The sequence below is a fragment of the Erithacus rubecula genome (genome assembly GCF_903797595.1).
Source record: "Erithacus rubecula genome assembly, contig: SUPER_Z_unloc_4, whole genome shotgun sequence".
NCBI classification, from domain to species: domain Eukaryota; kingdom Metazoa; phylum Chordata; class Aves; order Passeriformes; family Muscicapidae; genus Erithacus; species Erithacus rubecula.
The window spans coordinates 1,187,778-1,212,048 of NW_027635670.1; the positions used below are offsets into that span (position 1 = coordinate 1,187,778).

The window sequence follows — 24,271 nt, forward strand, 5'->3', positions numbered from 1 at the left end:
AAAGAAAAAATATTAGGGACAAAATTTCAAGCTTTTAAGAACAGTCAACTAATACAAATTGTTTTTCACTCTTCTAATAAATATCCCCAATAAAAATCTGTAAATTTTAGCAATTTTTTGATGCAGACAACACATTTTCACAACACCTTCAAATGCAAGAAAACATATGCCATATTTCCCATGCTGCAAAAAACTGAAGAACATGAGTTACTTCTATGCCCATGAAGATTCACCACAAACATGTCAAGGTTCTGCTCTTACAGGAGTGTGTTTGGGTTTAGAACCAGACTTTAGTGTGATATTACACTGTTCTTAGGGCTCCTCATCTGTACATGGGAGGGCCCCTGGGCATTCCTGGCTGCATCCCTGGGAGACATGGATTTCCAGGGGGATAGCCAGGTACCCCAGGCCTCCTGGGCCCCGGGGGCCTTGTCACAGCTATGGATGGTGGAGGAAGGTTTCCTCCTCGGCTCTGTGGAGGATAGTGGCCATTCTGGACAGGGCCAGGATGCTGGAGTGGCTGAGAGGAGTTGGTGTCTTGTGGCTGGCCTGTCTTTGCTCCGTTGCCATCCTGTCCTTTCTTGCCTTCTGCAAAGTGTTCAGAGGACAGGGTTAACAAATGGTTGTGCAAGTCTGAAACTCCCTGACAGGGAAATCCAGCAGCTGCCTGACTATTCTTATCTAGCAGTAGAAATTCCTGCCCTCCCCTGCCCAAACCTGGGGTGATACATCCTCATGACTTTTGTGCTGTATTTTCCATCTATCTTTTCTGCAAGGATCTCATGGGGGCAGGTGGGCAGTTTCTCAAGATGCACTTAGATATCACCTATCCATGGTGAAGAAGGCAGTAATTAAACACAGTTATTCCAAAGACAGTCATCTCTCACCTGGGTTTCCCTCCTAGGCTTCAGGCAGTTTAGTGGCTGTAGGGCATGCATGATGAGGGAAAGGAAACACCAGAAAAATCCCTCGGGACAGACTGACACCCACCTGCCCCAGCCACGCTTTCTGATAAGAGATGATTCCTGTGTTCCCATTACACCTTCTCCACATCAACCTGGCACAGATAACAAATACTTTCCTTCATAGTTCTGGGTCATCACAGTGCAGCAGAAGGGTAGCAGATTTACACTTTGACTAGTTTGTGATCAATAAGAAGGACCACTAGCACTTAGACCAAGCTTTAATTGCTTTTTTCCAACAGGACTGTGACTTCTAGTTCATTATAGTTAAGCTTTTAACTGCCAGGTATGGAGTAACATCACAGTATTTCTTAAGACAGAAAAAGAGATTAGGTTAATACTAGTGATTCAATACTGCAAAGGTGTTTCAGGAGATTATAGAGAGGAAGCAGTCAAGGCAGTGAGGAAGACTAGGATCACACATACATGAGTTCCTCATCATGAGACATTCAAACAAATTCTTACCTTTGTCTGTAGTGGATTCATCTTGCTTGTCTCCTTTTGGCTTTGCTGGTGATGGTTCTGTCTCAAATGGATTTTCCTCTTGTTCATTTGATTTTTGTGCCTTTTGTTTATTTCTTCTTTTATTTTCTTCTGCTTGCTATGATAGGGAGAGAGAAGGCATCTTTCAGTGAACTGAAAGGTTTCTTTAATATTTAATAAAATGCAAAAAAAAATCAATAATTCTCTATTCTTACACTTTGTAACTTCTTTTTAAGTTCCAAGTTAGCTTCCTTGTAAGATTTGGATGTTGCGTTCAGATAATAAAGGCTCAGGCTAGATTTAAAAAGTAATAGTTTCTTGTTAGACAATTATTTATATGGAAAGACTCAGAACACTCAACAGGAATCTTTACAGTTGTGATAAAATATAAGACCTGTACAACGAACCATGCACTTCCTTACATTGTGAAGAAGGCACTGCTATTTCAGGGGAGGGAAATTAAATAAATTTTTCTATCTATTAACATTTTACATTCAATCTTATAGTATTTAAGAAAGACATTTCATTAAGTAGTGTTAAACTGTGAAATGCCTTCTATAAAGTCAATTACAAAAGTTAAGTTGCATGACATACCTTAAAAATGAGTAAATCATATTTATGAAAGCTTCTGAACAAATATAATAAGCAATCTGAAATACTGTCAAGAAAAGAACCAAAATAATATTCTTTTTATTATTGTTACTTCCTTCTTCTACTAAGAAAAACACAAGAACATTTGCATTTTTTAGTGCATGTAATTACTATTGTGACAACTCAATGAAATTAGTTGTTTTCACTATCCTGATTTACTTGCAAAAAATCTACTATGGAATCTTTAATTGGCATGAGCAGTAAATAATTAATCAGCATATGAGGTTTCTCCACTCTGCTTAATTTTGCTTTGTATTTTCACTCTTTCTTTTTTTTTTTTCTTCTATCTATTTTTAGTGTCCTTACCCTTTATAGCTAAGGGTTAAAACAGAATATGGCATTAAGTGAACCTTGGCAAAATTTCATCTCAATATTTCATATTACTGATATAAAATCCTTTTGTAATTTCTATTGTCTTCTGCAATCTTCTCTACATTTACTTGCAGTTCTGCAATGCAAAGTTGAATTCCAGCTTATCTCTGTAAAGAATTAACTTCTAGTTCAGCAGTATGCTAGATTACATGATAAAATAACCCAATGAAGCAGGTTAAAATGTCTTGATAAACCAGGACTCAATACAATCTCTGAAAGCAAATATTCCAGGGTCACCTTCCTTTACCACTTACTGAGTCACTCACGAAATCCTCCACTGGCCTTATTTCCCAGAACCTCCAAAACTCTGTCTCACACCCCTGTCTCACTAATATATACCACAGCCTTTATCAATTAAAGGCACTGAAGATCAGGTTCACCAGAAGTTACTGAGAATAACTCTGCTCCATGATGTTCGTGCTCCTATTGAACTTGCTATGGATTTATGATGCACTGTTCTGTATATTGAACAAGTGGATAAATGTCAGAGCATTGCAGATTCCCTGTGGACCTTTTCCATTTTAATAGTTTTCTATTTTTTGTAGCAAGAGCAACACTTTTTAAAAACATAACTAAGCCAAAAAAAAAGCCACTGAACAAAAAAGAGATATCAACCTTTCTGCAAGTGCATGTTAAGTATGCACAAAGAAAAGACTAATGAATTGTTCAAGCACTCATCACTGGACAATCAGCACTGCATTTCTTAGATATTCAGGCAGTGATGATTCAGAGAGAAAGAAACTTGGCAGACCTTAGGTACAGCAAGCATTGAGTCAATATTCTATACGTACACCATCAGCAGTATAAAGGGTAGGATAAGTCCAGGGTTAGAGGCATAACCAAATACCTTCCCAAACCAGGAAGGAAAGTCGTGCTCCAGAGTTTCTGATATGACTTCAAACATTCTAGTCTTCCCACTATTGAACAGAAAAGTTGACAATATATCACATACAAGTATTTTTGCAACTATGAATAGATAAGCGAATCACATCACATCACATCAAACCTGGGAAAAGAACAATAGCTGGTATGCTAATATTATTTTAAACTTTACTCTCTGAAGGGAGTATTGCCTAAAGTATGTATTCTAAGTGGGGAAATAGACACCAAAATACCTACTGTGTGCTAATAGGTTACCACAGGTTATCACCCAAAATATTCCTCAGTGAATCCGTGTATGAGTTGTGAACTCCATACCATCAACCCATGAATGAAACATAATCTGTGCTCCATGAAGACGTGGGGAAAAAATTCAAATCCGTTTTTTTTTTTTTTTTTTTTTTTTTTGGTTGGCACGCAAAAAGTGATTGGTTTGCACCTGGTTTTTGTTCAGTCCAATTCCTCTCTCTCTTTGGTCTGTACCAATGCTACATGAGCCAGTGGTTGTGTTTCAGGATATTTTTGTTGTTGTTGCAGTAATCTAGTTTACCTTCATATGTAATAGTTCCAGCTTACTTAGAAAATTATTTTCTCCCAAAGTTATTTTCCTTCAGAAGTATATCAATAGATGTTCTGAAAATACTTCTCTGTTTATTTTGCCTTTTTCTGTGCCTCAGGGCACAGAAGTTTGTCATTTTTAACCTAGACAAGACTGGCAAAATGGGTTTCTGCGTATCCATTCTAGTTAGTAGTTTTACTTAGTTGCAGGAATTGTCAGCAAATTGCCACCTGATTGTCCAGTTATTGAAGTTTCCTGTCACTGCTTTTCAGTTCTGGTAAAGAACTTATTACAAATGGGTCCTTTTCTTAACTCATTCTCAATATTTACATCCTTTCAACTAATATAAAATTTTTGCAAGTAGAATTCTTCAGACCTGTTCTTTCTCTCTACTTGCCCTACCTACTCACAGTAGATGAGAAATTTCATCCTCTGCTCTCCTCATGCTCTCCAGCATGCACAAAGCTTTTTCTACTGCAATATTGCTAATTCTGTCCTGTCTTCCCTACTCCTAGCAGGTCTTTGCTGAATTACATCTGTTGCTTTAATGAACAGATTAAAATTAAAAACAAAAAACCAAAAAACTTAAACCCCAAAATGTTCACACATTTCAAAAAGGACGGGACACTGATTTGCTAAAAGGAACATTAACTATACTGAGTCTGAATGAACATTTCAGTTTCAAGTGCATTGAAGGTTTCACTTTTTGATGAAGAGCAACAATCTCTGCACATGACAGAGAAAGAGTGACAAGCATTATCCTTCTCATTTTGAGGAGCAATCTCACCATTTACTTAATACACAATTAAAAAACTACTGCTGCTCAGATCTGACCCCCAAATAGTCCCCTCAATATATTTGTGCTAGGACTCAAAATTTAAAAAAATTTTAAAAAAGAAAAATCTTAGTTTGTATCTCTTTTTTTGTTGTAAATTCTTCTCTAAATTCAAGTAATTTTCTGTCTCATCAGAATTGTCATTATGTCATGTGATTCTCCCTTTGAGGTAGCTGTGAGTATTGCAAGGACAATCCCTGTCATTTTGCCTTTGGACAAATTTAATTTGGTGAGACTTCTGCTCCTTTACAAAGTGCACTGGAGATCCTGCAGATGCCATTTTACTCATGACAGTATGTATTATTTAAACCTTTCATTGCAGCCTGAATGACTCTTCTACTGTTCTCCTGCTCTTGCTTTGTTAATATTTTATTCAAAAGAAAGACTTTTAAAATTTTTAATTTTTTATCTTGTCTGTTGTCATATGATACAACTCATCGTACTTGTATTTCCTGTTACCTGTCAGGTAAAAATGATGAAAGTAATCCTAGACTTTCCAGGTACTGTGGACAGAAGGAGAAAGTGTAGCCAAGTCTAAACTACCTTGAATGCAAGATGTGCTTGCAAGGCAGGTCTAGGTGTTCAGAAAGATTGATGACAATGGAGGCCTTTGAAGACTTCAGAAACAAATTCAACTCCATATGGTAGGTAGTGCAGGCACACAAAATTCTATGAGCTGGAGACAGTCACAGCACTCAAAGGCAACCACAGAACATTTATCACTCCCTCATGCATTCTGATCTGCCCTTCCTACGAGGCACACAGACATTTCCTAAAAGCCATCACTTTCAAGCACAACAAAATAGTTTTCCTTCAGTGCAGCAGCAGGGATAATTTTTTTACACTGAAATTGACAAAAAGAAAATATTTTCTTTCTACATCTCAGATAAAACTTTCTAAAGAATGAGTCAGTTTTCCAGGATTCCAGCTTTGGGAATTATCCACAATGAGAAATTCACCACAATTAAATACTCAGCACATCAGGTGCTAAAACTTATTATAGAGGAACTATTTTTCATTACTGTGATGTGAGGAAGCAGTTCATTACAACAATTGCAAAAAATGGAGTTGAAATGCAAAGAACCTGAAAGGACCACAGTCAAAAGATGGTGGGATGGAGACAATGGTGTACACAGCAGGCAGTGTGGAGAGAAAGAGGATGAAAAGCAGCATGGCCATGTAGAAGTTATTGGATCTGGAAGCCTTGAAGACCCTTTCTTGGGGCACATTGCAGCACATCACTGCCCAGCACTGCAGGTACATCGATGTGTGCAGGCGGAACACGTTGATTGCTGGGAGACATGGAGCATAAAAAGATCCCATCCTAGAAGACAAGCAAATAAATAAAACAACCTCTGTGTTATAGGACTTCTCTCTTTCCAAGCATGCCACACACTCCCTCTGACAATGTGTTTTGCACACTGTGCACTCAGAAATTCATATAACCAATTTTATGGGTTTTTTTAACTGGCTTTTGCTTTTTTTTTTAAAAAGGTTGAAGGTGTACAAAGAGAATTACCTGTACAAACCTTTTATTTCAAAGTCCTCTTTCTCTGCAAATTAAATGATGACTTGGTAAAATGTTTTTCACTCTTAATTTTTACAGGTAGTATCTTGCTTGTGTTGTGTAAAAAAGGGAAAGCCATAAAGCTAGGTATTACCAATTCCTACAGCTAGGTATAAACAAAATAATTTCATTCTTAGTTTATTATTTTTATTGATATACTAGCACTTTCTTAGGAAAAACATTTTTGCTTAGTTGAGATTTATTTTAACTGCTGTTGCCAGGGTAATTTAGTGCTTCATGCCAACAATTTTATTGATTCTGTTTGATTCTATTGATTCTTATTGTTAAATACAGTTTTTTCTTATGTGTGGTTACATGGTTATGATGACACCAAAACAGTTGGCATGTTTTTTATTTTGATCACACCCTGTTTCTTGTCTCATTCTGACTGAAGAGCAGTTAAATTCATTTTCATGGTCAAATTGTAGAGAATACAAGAGATCAGGAACCTGCTTCTTCCTTAATCCTTGTCCTTGTTATCAGGTGACAAAGTGATCAAGCTACACTGCTTTGCCCCTAAGTGCTTCATTCTATTTAGACACAAAAATATATTTACATTAGGGTTGGAAAGATAAGTATAAATGCACAGATAAGTATAAATACATTTGCTTAGAGGAATTTTTGCACAGGAATATGGGAAAAGAATGGTAAAGTATGCTGAAAGGCTAATTTTCAAAGGAAAGCACTACACCAAACAGTCAGTGAACAAAAGCATAAATTTAATCTGTGAATATTTTTACTGTTTGGTTTTACCAACTCAGTGCAAGATCCTGATGTATGTGCTCCAATAATTTGAACACATAACTAGTTTTGAACTCTTACAGCTGATTGCAGTGTACCAGAGTTTGGTGTGTATTGCATATTCTTCAATCAAATTAAAGAAATGGGACATGATCGGGATTTCAGAAAAATCCTTCACAGATACAGATAAATCCCACCATCCTGCAGAGACAAAATGCTTTGCCACACCTACCAGATCATGCCTTGGTTAAAGATCAGTCCCAGCACATTTCCACTTATATCAAACTCAGAATATGATGGCTGAAAGAAATGATATGGGTGTTTTCATTAGGTTTGCACAAAGATTTTTAAATTAGTTAGAGCAGATGAAAACTTTCACTTTCTGGAGTAGTAGCACACTGGCATCATATTGCAAGGTCTCTTGTTGCATCTTATCAGTGAACCATTAAATAAAGAATATAATTCAAGGCCACAAGATAGTTTTTAACATAGTTTGAGCATTTTACTGAAGATCTTCCTGACATTTGTTCAGAGGCAGGTGTTAATGGAGAATTAAAAATCATTCTGTGTACTGGGTAAATTTTAAAGAAACAATTCAGAAAACTTCCATTGGAATGGCTACTGGTTGTCACAATATTATGTCCTCCAGTACAGCACCAGCAGTGAAATTTAATGTGATGAATGTGATTTATCTGATTTAATACCCAATAGAACTCTATTTTTATTTTCTTTTTTTCATATTTCAGGTATTGTGCTTTTAAAGTTTTTCTTTTAATGTTGATAGAGGTTGGTAATAATTTTCTTTGTTTAATATGAATATCTTATTTCTAATTTGAGTGTTTGATTCCAATTTTTCCTTTAAGATTCAGAACTTTAAGAGGTCCATGGGGTCTCATTATCTCTTTGATAGCTGAAGAAGCCCTGTGTTATACATTTTCAGTTCCAGTGTAGACACATAAATACCACCAAAATTGTTTATTGTTTTATTTATGAACTAGTAATTTGACCCTTTGTTCTGGTTTTTCAAATCTTTAATCACTTACTCATCTCTTTTTTGACCTTAATTATTAATATCATATTTATGAACATTTCCAGTTTAACATTGAATACACTGAATTTAAGCAACAATTTAAAGGCAACGTGTAAATTTGTGTTCATGTGCACCAGATCAAAACTTCCTACTCAGAAATTGGTGGTTTTCAACTTTTTGTTTATACCTGAATATCTGTTTTAAATATATGGTATATACATATATAAATGTTATTTATATATTTTTGTACCATATCTGGTGTCCTGCCTGATTCACCATAATAATGGACAAAAAGGCCATCAATAATGCACATCTTCCAGGTAGTAATTATATTGATAACTGATAGAGGGTAGGAGGGACATGAGATGAAAATAACAATTCTCTAACAGCTAAAACAACACAAAGTCATTCAACTGAAGTCTTCAATTAAAGACACAATTTTGACTTGTACTGTGCTGTGCTATTGGAGTGTTGAAGTTCCTGCACTTTTTGTGTGCAATTTTGTTCATATACATACATACATATATATATATGTAAATATATATGTATTTGCTTACAATGAACTGATATATTTATGTCTTGTATTTATCAATCTGCTTACATAAGGGGAAAATTAAATAGATTACTAATAGGCCACTTGAAAAGCAATTGACTGAAGAGGTCTGTATAGGATAAAATATCAAAAGTAACATGGAGCTATTAATAAGATCATACAGAATCAGAAAACATATGACTGTGTTTTGTAGAATAGGTGCTAATAGAAAAAATAAATTGAAATCTAATTTTTAAACAAATAAAAGAAGGCCTTCCCACACAACATGCAAGTTCATCTCTGGAATCTTCCCCAAAGGACATTTTGATTGTTAAAAAACATTTTTTTGCTGAAAATTAATGAATATATATCCATGACCACTAACCACAGAGACATAGATATAGCTACTTCCAAAGGAAGATTTTCAGATGAGCTATTTACAGAAATTCTGTGATTTTCAGTTTCAATTTCCACTTCCAGCTGTTGTTTCAGGCAGCTTACTGGACCTGAGGACCATAATGGACCAGATCATTACAGACATTCCTTCCACATTATTGCCAAATAAAAATGTCAATTATAAAATGGTTTCAGGATCCCTTACAAGCAGATGTGTTGCTGCCAGTTTTTCTGTTTATGCTGTATTCAAACTCCTCCATTTGATTTTGATAATGCAATTTGATATAATTTCCTGTTTCACCAAAACCTGACTAGCTGGCAGTATCCATCCCTACATCCCCATCTTGTTTGAGGCAGAATGTAAAGCCTAGAAACAATGCTGAAATTTCATGGCAGTCAGCAAATAAGAATGAGATTGCTGCACCAAAACCGTGAGATTTTTAACAGGAAACATGTAAATTTTCACTTCCTGTGGAAAACTAAGACTTCCCAAGATGCAGTTCTTACCAGTGCAAGAAATTTTTACATGTATGAAGCCAAAATTTTGACCAAAGAAGGTGGAAATAACAGCTACAATGACTGCTTATGCAGAAGTACCCTTGATAGTCTTAAATTTCATAGTTCTTTTCTGTACTTCTCAATAAGTACAAAAAGAGGTTTCAGGAGCTTCACAAGCTTTGGCAACACCATGACTACTATTTAAAAGGTGAAGAACAACATCAGACCCCTGAAAGCATGAGTAGCTGGCAAATTTAATCCAGATCAGGTCAATGTGAGACCAGAAGTCTCAACTCCCAAGTGAAGAGTTCTATGCCTCCTTATGTTATGGGCTTTACTATCTTTACATCAACTAAACTAATTCTAATGAAAAAAAAAAAATATATATATATATAAAAATAAAAATAAATACAGATATAGATATAGATATTGATATATAGATAAAGATATAAATGTATTAACTTCTAGAACAATATCTAGAACTATGTGCTAGAAGACCCTATTCAATCAGTGAGATCATATTCTGTGAAATGTTCACATAGTAAATGCGTGAAAAATACGGGTTCTTAAAACAAAATAAAACAAATTTTAAGATTCCTAAACTTGCTGAAGTCCAAATAAGACGACAAATATCAAGACATAAGCAAAATACAAGAAAAATAAAACACAATTAGTTCAAGGGTTTTGAAGTTGGTATATCCAACTAAAAGCTTACTCCATATCATTGAAAGGAAAATTAGCTTCGTTGCCTATTTCTGAAGCAATGTATAGAAAAGACATGTAAGATCAGATACTCACAAATCCATACTCCAAGTCCCAGCACCAGCAGTAGTTGAAGAACCGAACAAAGACGGCTCTCAAAAAGTCGCCAATCAGAATCGTGATGTATGTTGTCATCATGTCAGAGACCACCAGGCGCACAAACTCCTGTTAGAGCAGTGTTATCTTTGAAGAATGCATTTAAGCATTGATAGTTACAATAATAAATACTGCACTAATTCTGTAAGTGTGCTTATCCTGCTTCAACATGGACAAAACTCGTAATCTTTCCACATTCAGTAATTCTGTAAAGATTCTGTAATGTGCCAGAAGTACTGCCCCTCATTTCTAGAAATATCCTTTGCTCTAACTTGTGTTCATATTGTCAGATGACTTTGACTTTAAGATTATTTTTTAAAAAAGAAAAAAAAGAACAATGCTTTCAATTCTGTCAACTTACAGAGGAAAGAATTTCCAGTAAGATAAGATTCAAAGAAAATAAAATCATTTTTATAAAACTTGTAGTTCAAGAAAAAGTCTCACATACACTTCTCACATTTTCTCATGTAAATGACACTAGTTAGCCAAAATAAAAAAGATTTAGATATCATGTCCTGTAAGGCACTGTATGACCTAATTTAAATATGAGCTCCAAGCAGCTACATTACCTGTCCTACCATTGTTTCCCAGCATGGCCCTCTGGGGACATCAGCAGGATCCACCTGTATTGGAGGAGCAGTTGAATTCTCTGGAATAGTACCATTGTACAGACTGGCTTCCCATATTGTCATGTTATATTTGACTATCTTTTCTTCTTCCAACTAAGTACAGAGATAAATTGGAGGGGAAAAAAATCAACATGAGTTTGTTATCAACCCTCAAGCATATCTATTCCAAAATTCCCATTGCTATCTTAGGCCTGGATGTAATTTACAGCACAGAAAGAAAAGAATGTTTTTCTCTTATATGTCTGTGGCTGACTGGAGGTTGTCAATGCTGCCCAGCTACATGTCAAACATAGTAAAGGAAAGTAAATATCTTGCCTTGAGGTTGATTTCATCCATTAGGGCGATAATGAAAGTGTAGAGATTGCCAAGAAAAAGAGCAAAGATTCTTCCCAGCTGCCATCTTAGAGCTATTCGAGGGTGGTAATTTTCCAGAGAACTGATTACATCAAATAAAGTTGGACAGAACATTCCTAAAAGCGACATAACTGTGTTCACCTAAGGAGGGAGGGGAAAAATTAACAGTGAAATGTTATAAATAAATTCTTCTTTTTTTATTGATCTGGGTGAGGAATACATTTGCATTAGTACATTTTATTTGGGTTTTAATAAAAACCAAAATCCACTCTGACTATCACAAGTTGATGAAATCCACACACCATCCCAGTCTGTCTCCTTTGACTAATTTCTTCTGCATGACATGCTAGACAATCGTATCTGAACTGTGCTCTGACAGAGCTGATATGGAGAGGGAGATAAAAAATTTACAACATTAAGAGAGAAAAGGAGAGCTTTTCCACAAAGTCATCAGCAGCCCTTTATTATGTTGTGCACTTCAGAAATAGATAACAAAAAATATATTTACAATGAATTTCTCTATTGCATAATTGCGTGCAAACAGTGCTCACTCCCTTAATGAATCCAGTGTAATAAAATTTTCTACAAATGCAGCTTAATACTTCTATGAAGAACGTAAATTTTTTAGATATTGCTTCTTGCCTGGCATGAGGGAGCTGCACTTTTGTTTACTCTAAGTTGTACATTAGATGCTGGGATTTTATTTCTGGTCAAATCCTTATTTCATATACAAATGATGCAAACATAAGAAAATTTGATCTATAAAATATGAAAATATGTGAATTTCACTCAGAAGGCAAGTATATGCAATTAAATATTAATATCCAATCAAGCAATGTTTTGTATTCACAAATATGTTAATTGTCTGTCTATATGAAAATTTTTAGCCAAATAATGTCAGTGTTGCTTTACCCACACCTTTAGAGATACACCTGCTCCAGATCTTAACTCAGCTGCCTTAGAAGTATATTTTTATTTTTTATAGCTGTAAAACTGTGAGCAGAAAGACAAATGTTACCTGCTTTCTGGATGGTAGCCCAGTTAGTGTTAGTACAAATCTGTTACCGCACCTTTAAACTGAGAAAAAGCTGAATTCTTCCAGAGTTTGTGCTGCCTTAAATCAAGACGTTTAGTACACAGTTTTTCCTTTCCCTCAAAGTAAAATGTGATAACAATCTGCTCTCAACAGCCCTATTTCTCTGAAAGCAAAATACCAAAGGATATTTGAAAGAAGCGAAGAAAATATTTGATGAAGAAGCAGAGACACATAAGCAATTGTTTTGTTAGACATTTCCCACCCACACTCAGAATATTTAAATTATCAAGGGGAAAAAGACAACATGCAAAGCAAAGGAAAACAGTTTCAAACCACATCTATTATAGAAATAGCACGAACTTCATTTCTTTCCCACCACCCGTAGTTCTCCAGACCTTCCAAGGCAAATTGCTGGGACCTTCTGACAACAAAAAAGATGAGGTAGCCACTTCCAGCAAGTGTGCATAGGGCTAAGAAGTTAGCAAGAACCCGTAGGAATCGAGTCAAGTGAATATTTTCTTCTTTTCGGCTCTCCTGCTCCTCCACGATTGCTTCCTGCACTTGTTAGAAAGAAAAAAGAATTATGAATACTTTAATGATCAAGGCACCGCATTGCTTTCTCAATTGTTAGAAATCTACTAAATAAATTACAAAGATTCAAATGGACATCTGGGGTTCATGTTTTGGGATTAATGTATATTATCTGTTCAGGTTCTGGCAGATTCTGGAGTTTTGGCTCCCCAGGGCTTCCTTTGCCCTTGCTTTATGTGTCCCCAGTGAGTCTTGTTATACTTGTACTCATGTGTACAAAAAATCCCAGCACATTCTTTCAGCTTGAAAAGTGATAGAAGGTTGAGTGATACAGCAGGATAAATGTGTGACTGCCAGTCAGAAAAGGAAATGTCATGCTTTAAAAATTTGTGTGAAAAGAGGAAAACGTTTTACTCTGAAAGTCAGCAACTCAGAAAGAACTAAAAGGTAGTTGAGATGTAGAAATTCCCAAAAAAATTGGACAGTGTAGAGCTTCAGAGTGCAGAACATGTTTGCCCCACATTTCTCAAAGTTTAACCTTTTTCTCCACTGATTTGTAATCTTTCTCAAATAGCTTTCAGCATTTGCTCTTCATAGGCAGGCAGGGAAGCTCATACAGATGCAGTGCCTTCAATCAGTATTTCCCTGGTATTTGCTTCCTTGGAATCTTCTCTTGATGCTTTATGCTGGAGGGCAGCTCTCTGCAGCTACTCCTGCAGCTGATGAGGAGCAACATCAGCTAACTTCAGGAAAGGGGGCAAGGTGAGGGGGTGGTGGCTGCTGTGGACAGGAGGGGTGGAACTGAGCAGAGCAGCCAGTGCTTGGGGCTCCAGCTGCCGTGGTGCCACATCTCAGCATCCTCTTCATCGTCTCACAACACTGTGTATTCCTGTGTATTCACCTCTGTATTCCCTGTACGTTATTGCTTTGAAAATTAAATCTTCCTTTGCATGCTGCACTGGTGTGTCCCAGCCACCCTACAGCACAAACTCTTTAACATTCAACATATAGAATATATACCTCCCACTGTTTTCACAGCCCTGCATCTTACATCTTGCCCTACAGATTCCTTACACAATTACTCTTGAAATCAGTACACTCTAAGTGCTGGAAAGAGGCCTAAGAACATTGCCTTCCAAATAGGGCTATATTTTGTAATTAATTTGAAAACAGAAACTTTTATTACTGAAAAGCAAGTATAAACTCTAAATCCTGAGGTGGTTCTGATAACTAGTCCTATGCAGATTATTCTATTACTTTGTCTTATGATAACAAGAGAAGTTGACAATGAGAGGCTGGCAAGTGGGAAACAATATTTTTAAAAAAGGTTTTCAGACAAACACCAAAAAAATTGGAAGCCATCAGAGATGAGAAAGGAAAATATTATTTTTACAATAGAATCCGTTTTCTAAAACTGATGCTGTCAGCACAGAAGATGTAAAAGATGCTAATTTTATTTATTTCACAATTAAAAAGAAAAAAAATCTAATGGCAAGACACAGAGACCTAAAAGGATATACAGATGCCAATTTGAGTATATATTTCTGAGCCTCAGCACAAATAACTCTTGACCTTTATTGCATTTTCACACCAATGTGAAAGCCAAATCATGTTGCCTCTCCTTAGTAAACTCTGTTTTACCTTAAAACTTGTTGTGATGGAGGCAAACTTATTATCTGCTGTCTCAGGATTTCCAATCAAGTAGTCCCAGCTTGTGAACATTTTCCAGCTGAAATTAAAACTAGTGTCATCCCCACCACCGTCGTCATTTGCATTCTTTGCCATTCTACAAAAACACAGAGATACAGGAAGACTTTGTTAGCACAAAGTTCTGTTTCGTGGGCATGACTTTTAAATGGTTCCTAAATTCTAACTTCTTTTCAGAAAAACTCTACATCCTTCTTTCTGTCAGTTATGCTTTATTAAATCTTTTTTCCTGAAACAAGATGGAGATTTTCATATTTAGACAGTTTATGAGCTCACCACAGACATTTTGATGAGAAAGAATGAATGTATTTCATTAACCTCTCAGAGAAACTCTGCTGGATAAGAAGCTTAATAGAAAAAAAATATTGAGAACATCTCTTGAATAGAAAAGTGCAGAGCATTCTGAACTACAATAGACTTTACTAGACAGTTCACAAATAGAGAAAAAAGAAAAAATCCAATAGGCAAAATATTCTAAAATAACAATAAGCAAAACAAATACATAAATAAACCAAAACAAAATAAATATAGCAAAGAATATAGGGAATATTTTACAACAAGAAGACAGAAGAAAACATGGTTGCAATATATTAAATAGCACTCATACAGCTATCTTTCCTATCATTTCCTATGAACATACAAAGAGATTTATTACATTGTCCAGAAACATAAGATTATTTCTTCAGAAAAGTATTTTTTTAGATTAAACTTAATTTTGCCTTCAAAGTTCTCTGTTTCATTCATGCAATAAGCATGGCATTGCTTTGCAAACTTTTGTTTGCAAAAGCCTAATTCGAATCATTAAACTCAAGGGAAGAGTGTTCTAATAAGGTAAAAATCATGTACTTTATGTGATAGTCTTCAGTATTTCTGGTCAGGAAAAGGCAACACTTATTTTAAATCTCAATAATGCAGCAGAGTTATGTTATTAATATTAATATGTTCTATGCATCTCATTTTTAAAAGTCCAATAAAATACATGCTCTGAAATCTAGGATGAGAATACTAAATAAATAATACATAGAATCTTTCTGGGATGCCAAAAATCAATACCAGGGTTGGTCAGAAGAGTCAGAGGTCACAAAAGGTTCTTGGTAAAGTCTGCCCTGCTTCTGGTTTATAGACGGAGACATTTCCTTCTCAAGATTTTCTAATGAAGTAATTAACATGCATGTGGTTAGAGTATAATTTCTTTGAGATCAGAAATGTTTGAATTTTATGATATGCATTGCAAGAGCTGAAGAGAGGAGCCCTACATCTAAATATTTCCCCTAAATAAAATAATTGTTCCTATAATCCTCACTATCTCTTTCACATAGACCGTACTCAGTTCTCAGCCAACAGCATTATATTGCTTTTACTTTCTGGGCTCACTGTGCTTCTTTCTGGAGAAATAGAAAAGAGCAGAAGACTGCAAGAACACTCACACAATTACCTTAATATTGGCCATTATTAGTGTCATATGGCCAGATGGAAAGTTAGCATACACAATCTATTTTTTTCCCCAATTATATTTCTTTGTTTGGGCTACAGGGTTTTCCTGATACCAGGAATATATTTTTGTCTGGAAGATAGTAATTGAAATAAAATTGTCTGAGACTAAGGCTTTTCTAATCTTGGCAGCTTTATCAAAAATATTTTAAAATATATATTTGAATTAAATCAATTGCTGCTTTTTATACTAGTTTGTTTTGTCTCCAAAAATACATATGTGACTGAAGACTTTTTTTTCCTTCAAATGATTATTGATTTGTGCAGGAAGCCAATTAGAAAACAGAACATGAATTAATCTAGTGCTCATGCAAGTAAAAAATACTGGCATTAGAAGAAAATAATGGAAATGCACTAGCTGCATTTCTCTATACTTAAAAGTATATACTTAAATCCTGAACTGTACTCTTGTAATTCTTTTCACTATGGGCTTTTTATAAAACCACTGCTGGAGCTGGCTACTACTGTGTTGGTCATCTTGCTTGAACCAAGGATATTAAATATTATATTAACTGGCAGCATTTACTGTGGACTCTGAGCTACATGCAGAATTATTTGCCATATGCTTCCTTATTGTGTTCTTCCTTCATAAAAGAGTTTAACTCACACAAAGTATCACTAAAGTTAAATTATTTAATTTCCTGGATTTTAGCTGAAGATCTACTGGATGCAAGTCCTATGAGAAGATGGGCTGACAGATCTCTTCCTCACTTTATGCATTCATTTTTATTTTTGAGGTTCAGGAGAGAAGTGTTTTGCAATTTTTTTAGAGATTTATTCTCACTTTCACAACACTGTAACACATCTTCTGGTGCAGAAGGACAGGTAAATAAATACAGGTTGAAGGAGTCTTACATAACTTTTACCTTGCACTTGATCTTGCATTGTTGTGTACCTAGAATTAGTGCATTTTTAAAAAGACAGTCTCCAGGGTCAGCAGTGGAATTACCTGCCTTTTTGAATGTACTTTTTTACAGAGCCAAGCAGAACTTACGTTCGAGTGACAACCATAAAGCTATAGCCAATAGACCCAACTCCAACAAGGAAATATGAAAGAGGCATCCTGAACTTGAGCCACCCAATTGTCCTCTGGTTATTGTAATAACCATAAAAGAGTACAGAATACTGTGCAAGACCCTGAAAAGTCAGAAAAAAATTATCATGTTACTTTTCTTTATTATGCACATAATCAGTAAATGTATCAATAACAATGTATTAAAACATTCATTTTACTGAAGTCAAATCTCACTATTAACAAAACTGACAGGGTAGAAAATGTGTCCCTTTATTTTAGAAAGACATAGAATATTTCATGGCAACTTTAAAACCTTTTTAAACTGTTCATTAACAAACTGTCTATAACTTAATGAGTCAAACCTTCTCATAAATTCTACTATTTTATGACTGGATTATAATCTGAAAACTGTATGTTAAAACCGAATTCCAAGTAGAATATATCAAAATCCAAATATACTTCCCTTTTCCATGTCGGTATTGAGAATAAAATTTCAAGAACAAAATAAGGCAGAATAGACATGCTGAGTTCATCTTTTCTTTACTTGTCTTGGAGGAAAGTGGGCTATTATGATCCATTTATAAAGAGGTGTCTTTGCTCAAAATAAGGTGACCATAAGAGACCATACACTGAATTCAATAGTACAGATTTTATTTAACAGTGTGAGGGGGAGAGAGACAGAGAGACAGAAAGAAGTGGGAGTAAGTTACCAAGAGAGAGGGGAAAAGAGATGTAGAAACACAGACAGATTGAGCAGAAAGTTATTACTTAAGTAGAAGGATACCACTACCACCACGTGGATTCATTTGGCATCCTGCCAGTGCTTTTTCACCCTGATCTTCTCGGTGGGTCCCAAGACATTATCCCATGTTATCACCTTTAAACAGTCCAAACTCCAGGAGTCCATGAGTTTCCTGTGACTTAGGGTGGCATGTGGATAAGCACCTGCTCCCTTTCTCACTGCTTGCCATAGTGGGAATTTTTGTCCAGATGCTTACCAAGCCTTCACCCCTTTTAGGCTTGAAACAAACTCCTTCCTACTGCAGCATCAACCATCCTCTTGGCTTATTTTATGGGGACACTGTTTCCTGCTGCATTTTTTGCATTCTTTCATAAGGTTTGGAGTTCTTTGGGTTTTGCTGGGGTTTTGTCTAGGATAAAATATTGATTGGTAATTTGTGATCACTTATTTCTGAATTACCTGGTAGCTGGCAAGTATTGCTAGCAGATGAAAAGAATTATTTCATATGCTGTTTAAACACAGATGTTATCGTCTTGAAGGAATATTTGCCAATTTGACATGCCTCAAGATTTTTTTCCTCCCCCAGTATTTCAGGGGATTCATACCCTTTCATTGCCTTATTCTATTTTATTATGTTTGCATTTGCTCCTTCTGTTAACTGCTACTTTGTTACTTACTGTACTTTCTTCTTCACACCTGTCAGTTTCTGTTTCTGACAATTATCAAAAACTTTTCCTGTCTTTTCTTCATCCATCAGTGTCTTCTTCCATCTTCTCTCAAATTTATTTTACAAGCTCTTTTCTGATCTTCTGTATAAAGCTCTTCTAGCCTGTTCTCTTTATAAAATCTTCAAGTTACTATAATTCCTTTTATTTCTCATTTTATAATTTCATAATCATTATCTAACTTTCCAGCCACGTTTAAATTTACTCTTACTGTCATTCAAATATACAACTTCTGATGCACTAGATGCAATATCATTTCATTAAATAGTCACTGCAAAATGTTACATACACATGTTCTTAAAAAATCTTTCAATCCTTTTTTTATCCAAGGAGAATCCATCACTGGCATTGTTTGCAATCAAAGGGATAAAATGTATGGAGCTCACTGGGGGTTTTTACATATTTTCTTCTCTTTTTTTTCCTAATTCATACTGCAATTAAAATTCAGAATCTTAATCATATAAAAGCAGAAGACCAAATTCACACTTAAGAAATGGAAATCCAGTACCCTAGAATGGCAAACCAGCTTTGAGATATTTCCCCCTGTGTCTTTGGATTACTACATATACTGAGACATGCTTGTGAATATCAAGATTCAGTACGTGCTTTATCTGAAAAAGCATCTATACAGACAGCCTGTGAAAAAAATACGTAAATTCATTATCTTGTGAGTTATGTCCTGAAATACTTTGTATTAAATAACTGAACAATAAATATTGATGTGAGTGTGAATAAAAGTCATGTGGATATGCAATATTGCAAGATTATGTACTTACACTAAAATCCCAGAGAGTAGCAAAATTCATAGCAGTTGCTTCTTCAGCTCTTGGGACAGTTTTTCTAGGCAAAGAGCCATAAGGCTTCCCCATCAAAGCCTGAAACCAAAAAATGAGAGTGATTTACATTTTAAAGCAAAATAGCAGCAAAGGACAAAATGAACAGTGATCCATCCTTTTTTTAAAAGACTGGCTTTATGCTCCTAAACTCCTCAATGAGAAAGACCTACTTCTACAATTCACTGCTTCTCTGAAATGCTGATTGAAACTGCACTTAGCATATGCATTCAGTGGTGTGTTCTACATTTAAAGTGCCAAACTGTGCCTCTTACATTCAAAGGTAACACAGAAGTCCATCCATATTTCTCTAATGAGTTTATCTTATAAAAATCAACAAATATTATATTTTCTTGCACTATGGATTTTATTGGGATATTTTAAATGAAATGGAGAGGAAGATGCTAAGGAATCAGTTTTTGGGTTCTGACAGTTCCCCTGCTGTTGGCAAGATGCTTGTTCAGGCACAGTACATCTCCTCACAGATGCTTTCCAGGCTCACCCTGAAAACAGCTGGACATTGATCCTGTTTTGGCTTCTAAGGAAGATCACAGAATGACAGAAAGTTGAAAGAGACCCACAAAGGCTATCAAGTCCAGCTCCTGGCCCTGCAAAAGATCATCTCCAAGACTCACACCACGTGCCTGAAAGTATTGTCCGAAAACTTCTTGAATGCTGTGAGACTTGGCACTGTGACCACTTCCCTGTGAAGCCTGTTCCAGCCCAGCCGTCCTCTGGGTGAAAAACCTTCTGCTGATATATAACCTAAACCTCTCTTAACACAACTTCAGCCCTTTCTCTTGGTTCCTGTCGCTGGTCACCACAGAAAGAGATCAGTGCCTGCCTCTTCCCCTCATTAGGAAGTTGTAGACTGTGATGAGGTGTCTCCTCAGTCTCTTCTTCTTCAGGCTGAGCAGAACAAGAGCTCAGCTGCTTCTCATACGGCTCCCCCTCGAGGGCCTTCATGATCCTTTGGAAGTTCTCTAACAGCTTCATGTCTGTTTTATACTGTGGCACTTCCAGTTGCCCCAGCACTGGAGGGGAGGCTGCCCCAGCTCAGAGCAGAGCAGGACAATCCCATCCCTTTCTCAGCTGCTGTCCCCCAGGACACTCTTGGCCCTCCTGCCTGCCAGGGCACTGCTGGCTCATGTTCATCTTGCCACTGACCAGGGCCCCCAGGTCTCTTTCCATGGTGCTGCTTTCCAGCACCTCATTCCCCAGACTGTCCATCCCTCCAGGGCTGCCCCATCCCAGGTGTAGAATGCATCCACTGGCTTTCCTTGATCAACTGGTTGGGTTACTTTGTCAAAAAAGGATCACAGGTTTGATGAGCAGGACTTTCCTCTTATGAAGCCATGGTGGCAGTGAACCACTGCATTGTTCTTCAAGGGTTTTTCAATACCTCACAGAAAAATCTTCCACTTGACTTTACCAGACACTGACATGAGATTGACAGGCCTGTGGTTTTTGGTGTTCTCCTTTCTTGAAAATCAGAACAACACTTGCCAACTTCTAGTCATCTGGGACATCTCCTAATTCCCAAGATCACTCAAAAGTCATTGAGAAGTTTTTGCAGTGACATCAGATGATGAATCCCATCAAACCCTATAGATTTGTAGGGATCCAGCTGGAGGGATCATGCTACTGAAATGCTGGGCTGGGAAGTTGTTGGAAATTCCTACCTGACTCTTCCTAATCTGCTTACTACAAAATGAGAAAGATAAGAGGAATATGGAGTATTGAAACCAGAGAGATGGCACAATAGTTTTAATTCCTTAAAAGCCCTGCTTTTAGAAGGCCAATATGGTGGCTGAAAAAACTCAGAAGCAATTTCATAGAAGAAATTCATGTCTGAGTAGTCCAATATCTGCACTAAGTACCACTCTCAAGAGAGATGTTGCACAATGCAAAATATGAGAGGTCTCTCTTGACTTTACAATCCTGCTACACCTTTTCAGCATTTGACTGTTGCATCTGAAAGAATCCTCTGAGCCCCAGGATGAGTCTTTCTATTGCACTGCACATTTAGTCAAGATAGTCCCCCTGGCTTTTTCTCAGACTCAGTTCCTCCACTTTGTTATGCAGAGAACCACCAAAACCAAAAAAAAATAAAGAAACAAACCCATTCCCCAGCCAAAAAAAAAGCAAAAACCCTTCACCCCTATGTTATCCCAGACTTCAAAAACCACTTCAGAAGACAACCCTAAATGTATTTCACATGATTCTGTCCTGTCTAATTCAACATATCTTTCTATAGAGATAGCTGTTCACAAAGGAAGTCCTTCTTTGCAGGCTTAGTACAGTCTATTACTTGCAACTGAAGAATAAAGAGACTAAAAACTGTTTAAAGCTCCAGTCTTATGAAATCTCACAGCAAAGACAGAAATCTACAGAGCAATCCTCAAAGATAATTTAAAAGAATCCCACCTCAGGCACCATTACAAGACCAAAGGTCAATCCAAAGAGAATCATGTTTATTCCATACATCCAACGCAAGAATATGAAATAGGATGCTACTGATGAGCCAAAGTGACCTGTGAAAAAACATGAGATGTGATAAAAAGTCAGATAAGCTAGTCCTTTGACATTATTTTATCTAAGGATGCACAAAATTTATTTAAAATAAGTAAAATCAGAAGAGGTTTTTACACATTTGGTTGATTCCAATTTTAATTAATTTTAAATTCTAATGAATTCCAAATCTAATTAATTTTAATTTTAATTTTTTATTACCACAATTCTAATAACTTTTTGCATATTGCATATTAGTATGTCTTGATTTGTCTGAAAAAATAGAAACAAAAACACGAAAGTATTAGTTAAATGGAGTATTTAGGGTTATATAAAAGCTGTGATACTTGCTATTATTAAGTAATCTCTGGAAGTATGTTTCCATTATTTTTATATTTTTTCTGTCTGATGTGGATTTTAAGCATTCTTGTCATGCTAAGCCAGAACCAGCTCAGTGCAGAATTAGCCAGTTTTTCCAGAAAGATAAAACACTCCTTACAAGAGTGCTCACCAGATTTTCTCACAAGATGCGAAAAACATTATCTGCAAGTGTTTGTACCCTTTCTTTCTCTTACTTTTCTGTTTATGTGCTCTATCTCTGGCCAGGTGTGCAGGTGAAGGATTTGACCTCACACTGAGAACCAAGGGCCTGATCTGACCCATGCTCTGCAAGCCAGGGCAAACAAAAATAAAAGTTCAAATTCAACCCCAGCTTGCTTAAGCACAGCCCTTCAAATAAAAAGCTGCAATTTAAATTTGTCATGGAACTGCAAGACAAATCTGACTTGTGACCCCTACTCTCAAATACACCCACAGTATTAACTTCACTGCCTCATTTATATATGGGGCATCCAAAACCAATACTGTTCTCTCTGTGTTTTATTATGTGGCTGACAATGAGAGAAATACAACTTACATGAAGCTCAAGACAATGAAAAAGTGGTAGAATTAATTGCAGTATAGGCTACATTGTATAACCTGAATAAAAATATACAGACAAAATAAAGTGAAGGTGAATAAAGAGAATGGCTAAACCCCAGTTACACTTCTCTACAACACTGGTTCTTTAACTGCAAACCTGTAAAATAATACTTTTTATCTATAAAGTGATACTCTGAAGAAAATGTCCAACTAGGTATATTATCAAATTCAACAAATATTGGTGAAAAAATAAATATTCGTTGATGCCAAACTATGCATTGAATACAAACACATATTCTAAAGAAATTTATCACTTTGGCACACATCAGAGATATAATACTAGATCCTATTCCTACTTACTTTCAATCTCCTTAATTTTCATTTCCCAGGGTATGCAGGCTGTTTTAAAATTTTCAAAATCTCTTTGAAATTTCATCCATTTCTGAAAAGAATCACAGAAAAAGAAACCAAAATTAAAAACAAAACAAAACAAACAAACAAACAAACAAACAAAAATAAACACAACCAAAACACCCTAATCTCAGTGTCCAGATGCTCAGTTCTTCCTTGAGCTAATGTAATCCCTTAATCATCCACAAAATCTATTGGCAGGGTCTACAAAGTAATTGTCTGTAAAGAACCATCTCCTTTTTGTCTGTTTTCTACTGGATTTGTGTGAAGATCCTATTTCTACCACAAGAAGAATTATTAGCTAATCACTTCCTTTCATGCCGATCTTTTTTTCTATTTTTCATTCTTGTTTTTCCCTCTTTTTCTTTTTCTTTTTTGTCTTCTTTCTCTTTTTCTTCTTCTTTTTCTCTTCCTTCTTTTCTTCATCTTTTACAGAGGGCTGTCTCAAGGAAAGCCTGAACTTTGGATTCAGTCCACACAAATAACCAATCTAGACTAAGAGAAATTAACTTTTGCAAGATATTGAACTTTTGCAAATTCCTGTAAAACAGCTTAGTTTTCTTTTGGTGACAAGTTTCAAAAATCAAACCATAAGCTTTCATTAGAAATATTTTCATGCAACAACAGTAAAAATAAAAACTTGAAATCCATAGAAAAATAAGGAACATTATTGTGGAAGATAAGTACCCATGGCAAAAAGCTCTAGAAGGCTTCCCATTAGTTTTACAGAAGTTAGTGAAACAATCAATTTACCTTGGTCATCATCACTTTGTATGCATAGAATTTTTTCCCTTTTCCTTTTCCAAGAGCACCTTCAAACTTTTCAACAAAAAGCTGTGCTTCCCTGGAAAATGAGGGCAAAAGAGACATATAGATGTTATATTCATATTTATGCCTTCTTTATATATTTATGTTATAGTAAATTTTATATACTCTCCATTATATTAACGTCATTTTTTACTCCTCACAGAGCTTTATAAAATCTTGTTCCCTAAGCAATGT

The 24,271-nt window shown here is 35.9% G+C and overlaps 1 protein-coding gene across 1 annotated transcript in view; it reads right to left on the reverse strand.

Annotated features, from left to right (window-relative positions):
- Nucleotides 1-250: 250 nt before the first annotated feature.
- Nucleotides 251-24,271, reverse strand: part of TMC1 (transmembrane channel like 1) — a 49,022-nt gene continuing 25,001 nt past the window's right edge. The window contains exons 5-20 of the mRNA XM_079331550.1: nucleotides 24,023-24,113; nucleotides 23,219-23,300; nucleotides 21,854-21,960; nucleotides 19,370-19,468; nucleotides 17,106-17,248; nucleotides 14,555-14,699; nucleotides 12,743-12,937; nucleotides 11,308-11,487; nucleotides 10,933-11,085; nucleotides 10,304-10,432; nucleotides 7,282-7,349; nucleotides 5,826-6,065; nucleotides 3,260-3,385; nucleotides 1,661-1,739; nucleotides 1,428-1,563; nucleotides 251-588 (exon numbers count right to left, since the gene is read on the reverse strand). Of these exons, the coding sequence (XP_079187676.1) occupies nucleotides 323-588; nucleotides 1,428-1,563; nucleotides 1,661-1,739; nucleotides 3,260-3,385; nucleotides 5,826-6,065; nucleotides 7,282-7,349; nucleotides 10,304-10,432; nucleotides 10,933-11,085; nucleotides 11,308-11,487; nucleotides 12,743-12,937; nucleotides 14,555-14,699; nucleotides 17,106-17,248; nucleotides 19,370-19,468; nucleotides 21,854-21,960; nucleotides 23,219-23,300; nucleotides 24,023-24,113 (2,239 nt within the window). The 3' untranslated portion in view covers nucleotides 251-322. The remainder of the gene's footprint in view (nucleotides 589-1,427; nucleotides 1,564-1,660; nucleotides 1,740-3,259; nucleotides 3,386-5,825; nucleotides 6,066-7,281; nucleotides 7,350-10,303; nucleotides 10,433-10,932; nucleotides 11,086-11,307; nucleotides 11,488-12,742; nucleotides 12,938-14,554; nucleotides 14,700-17,105; nucleotides 17,249-19,369; nucleotides 19,469-21,853; nucleotides 21,961-23,218; nucleotides 23,301-24,022; nucleotides 24,114-24,271) is intronic.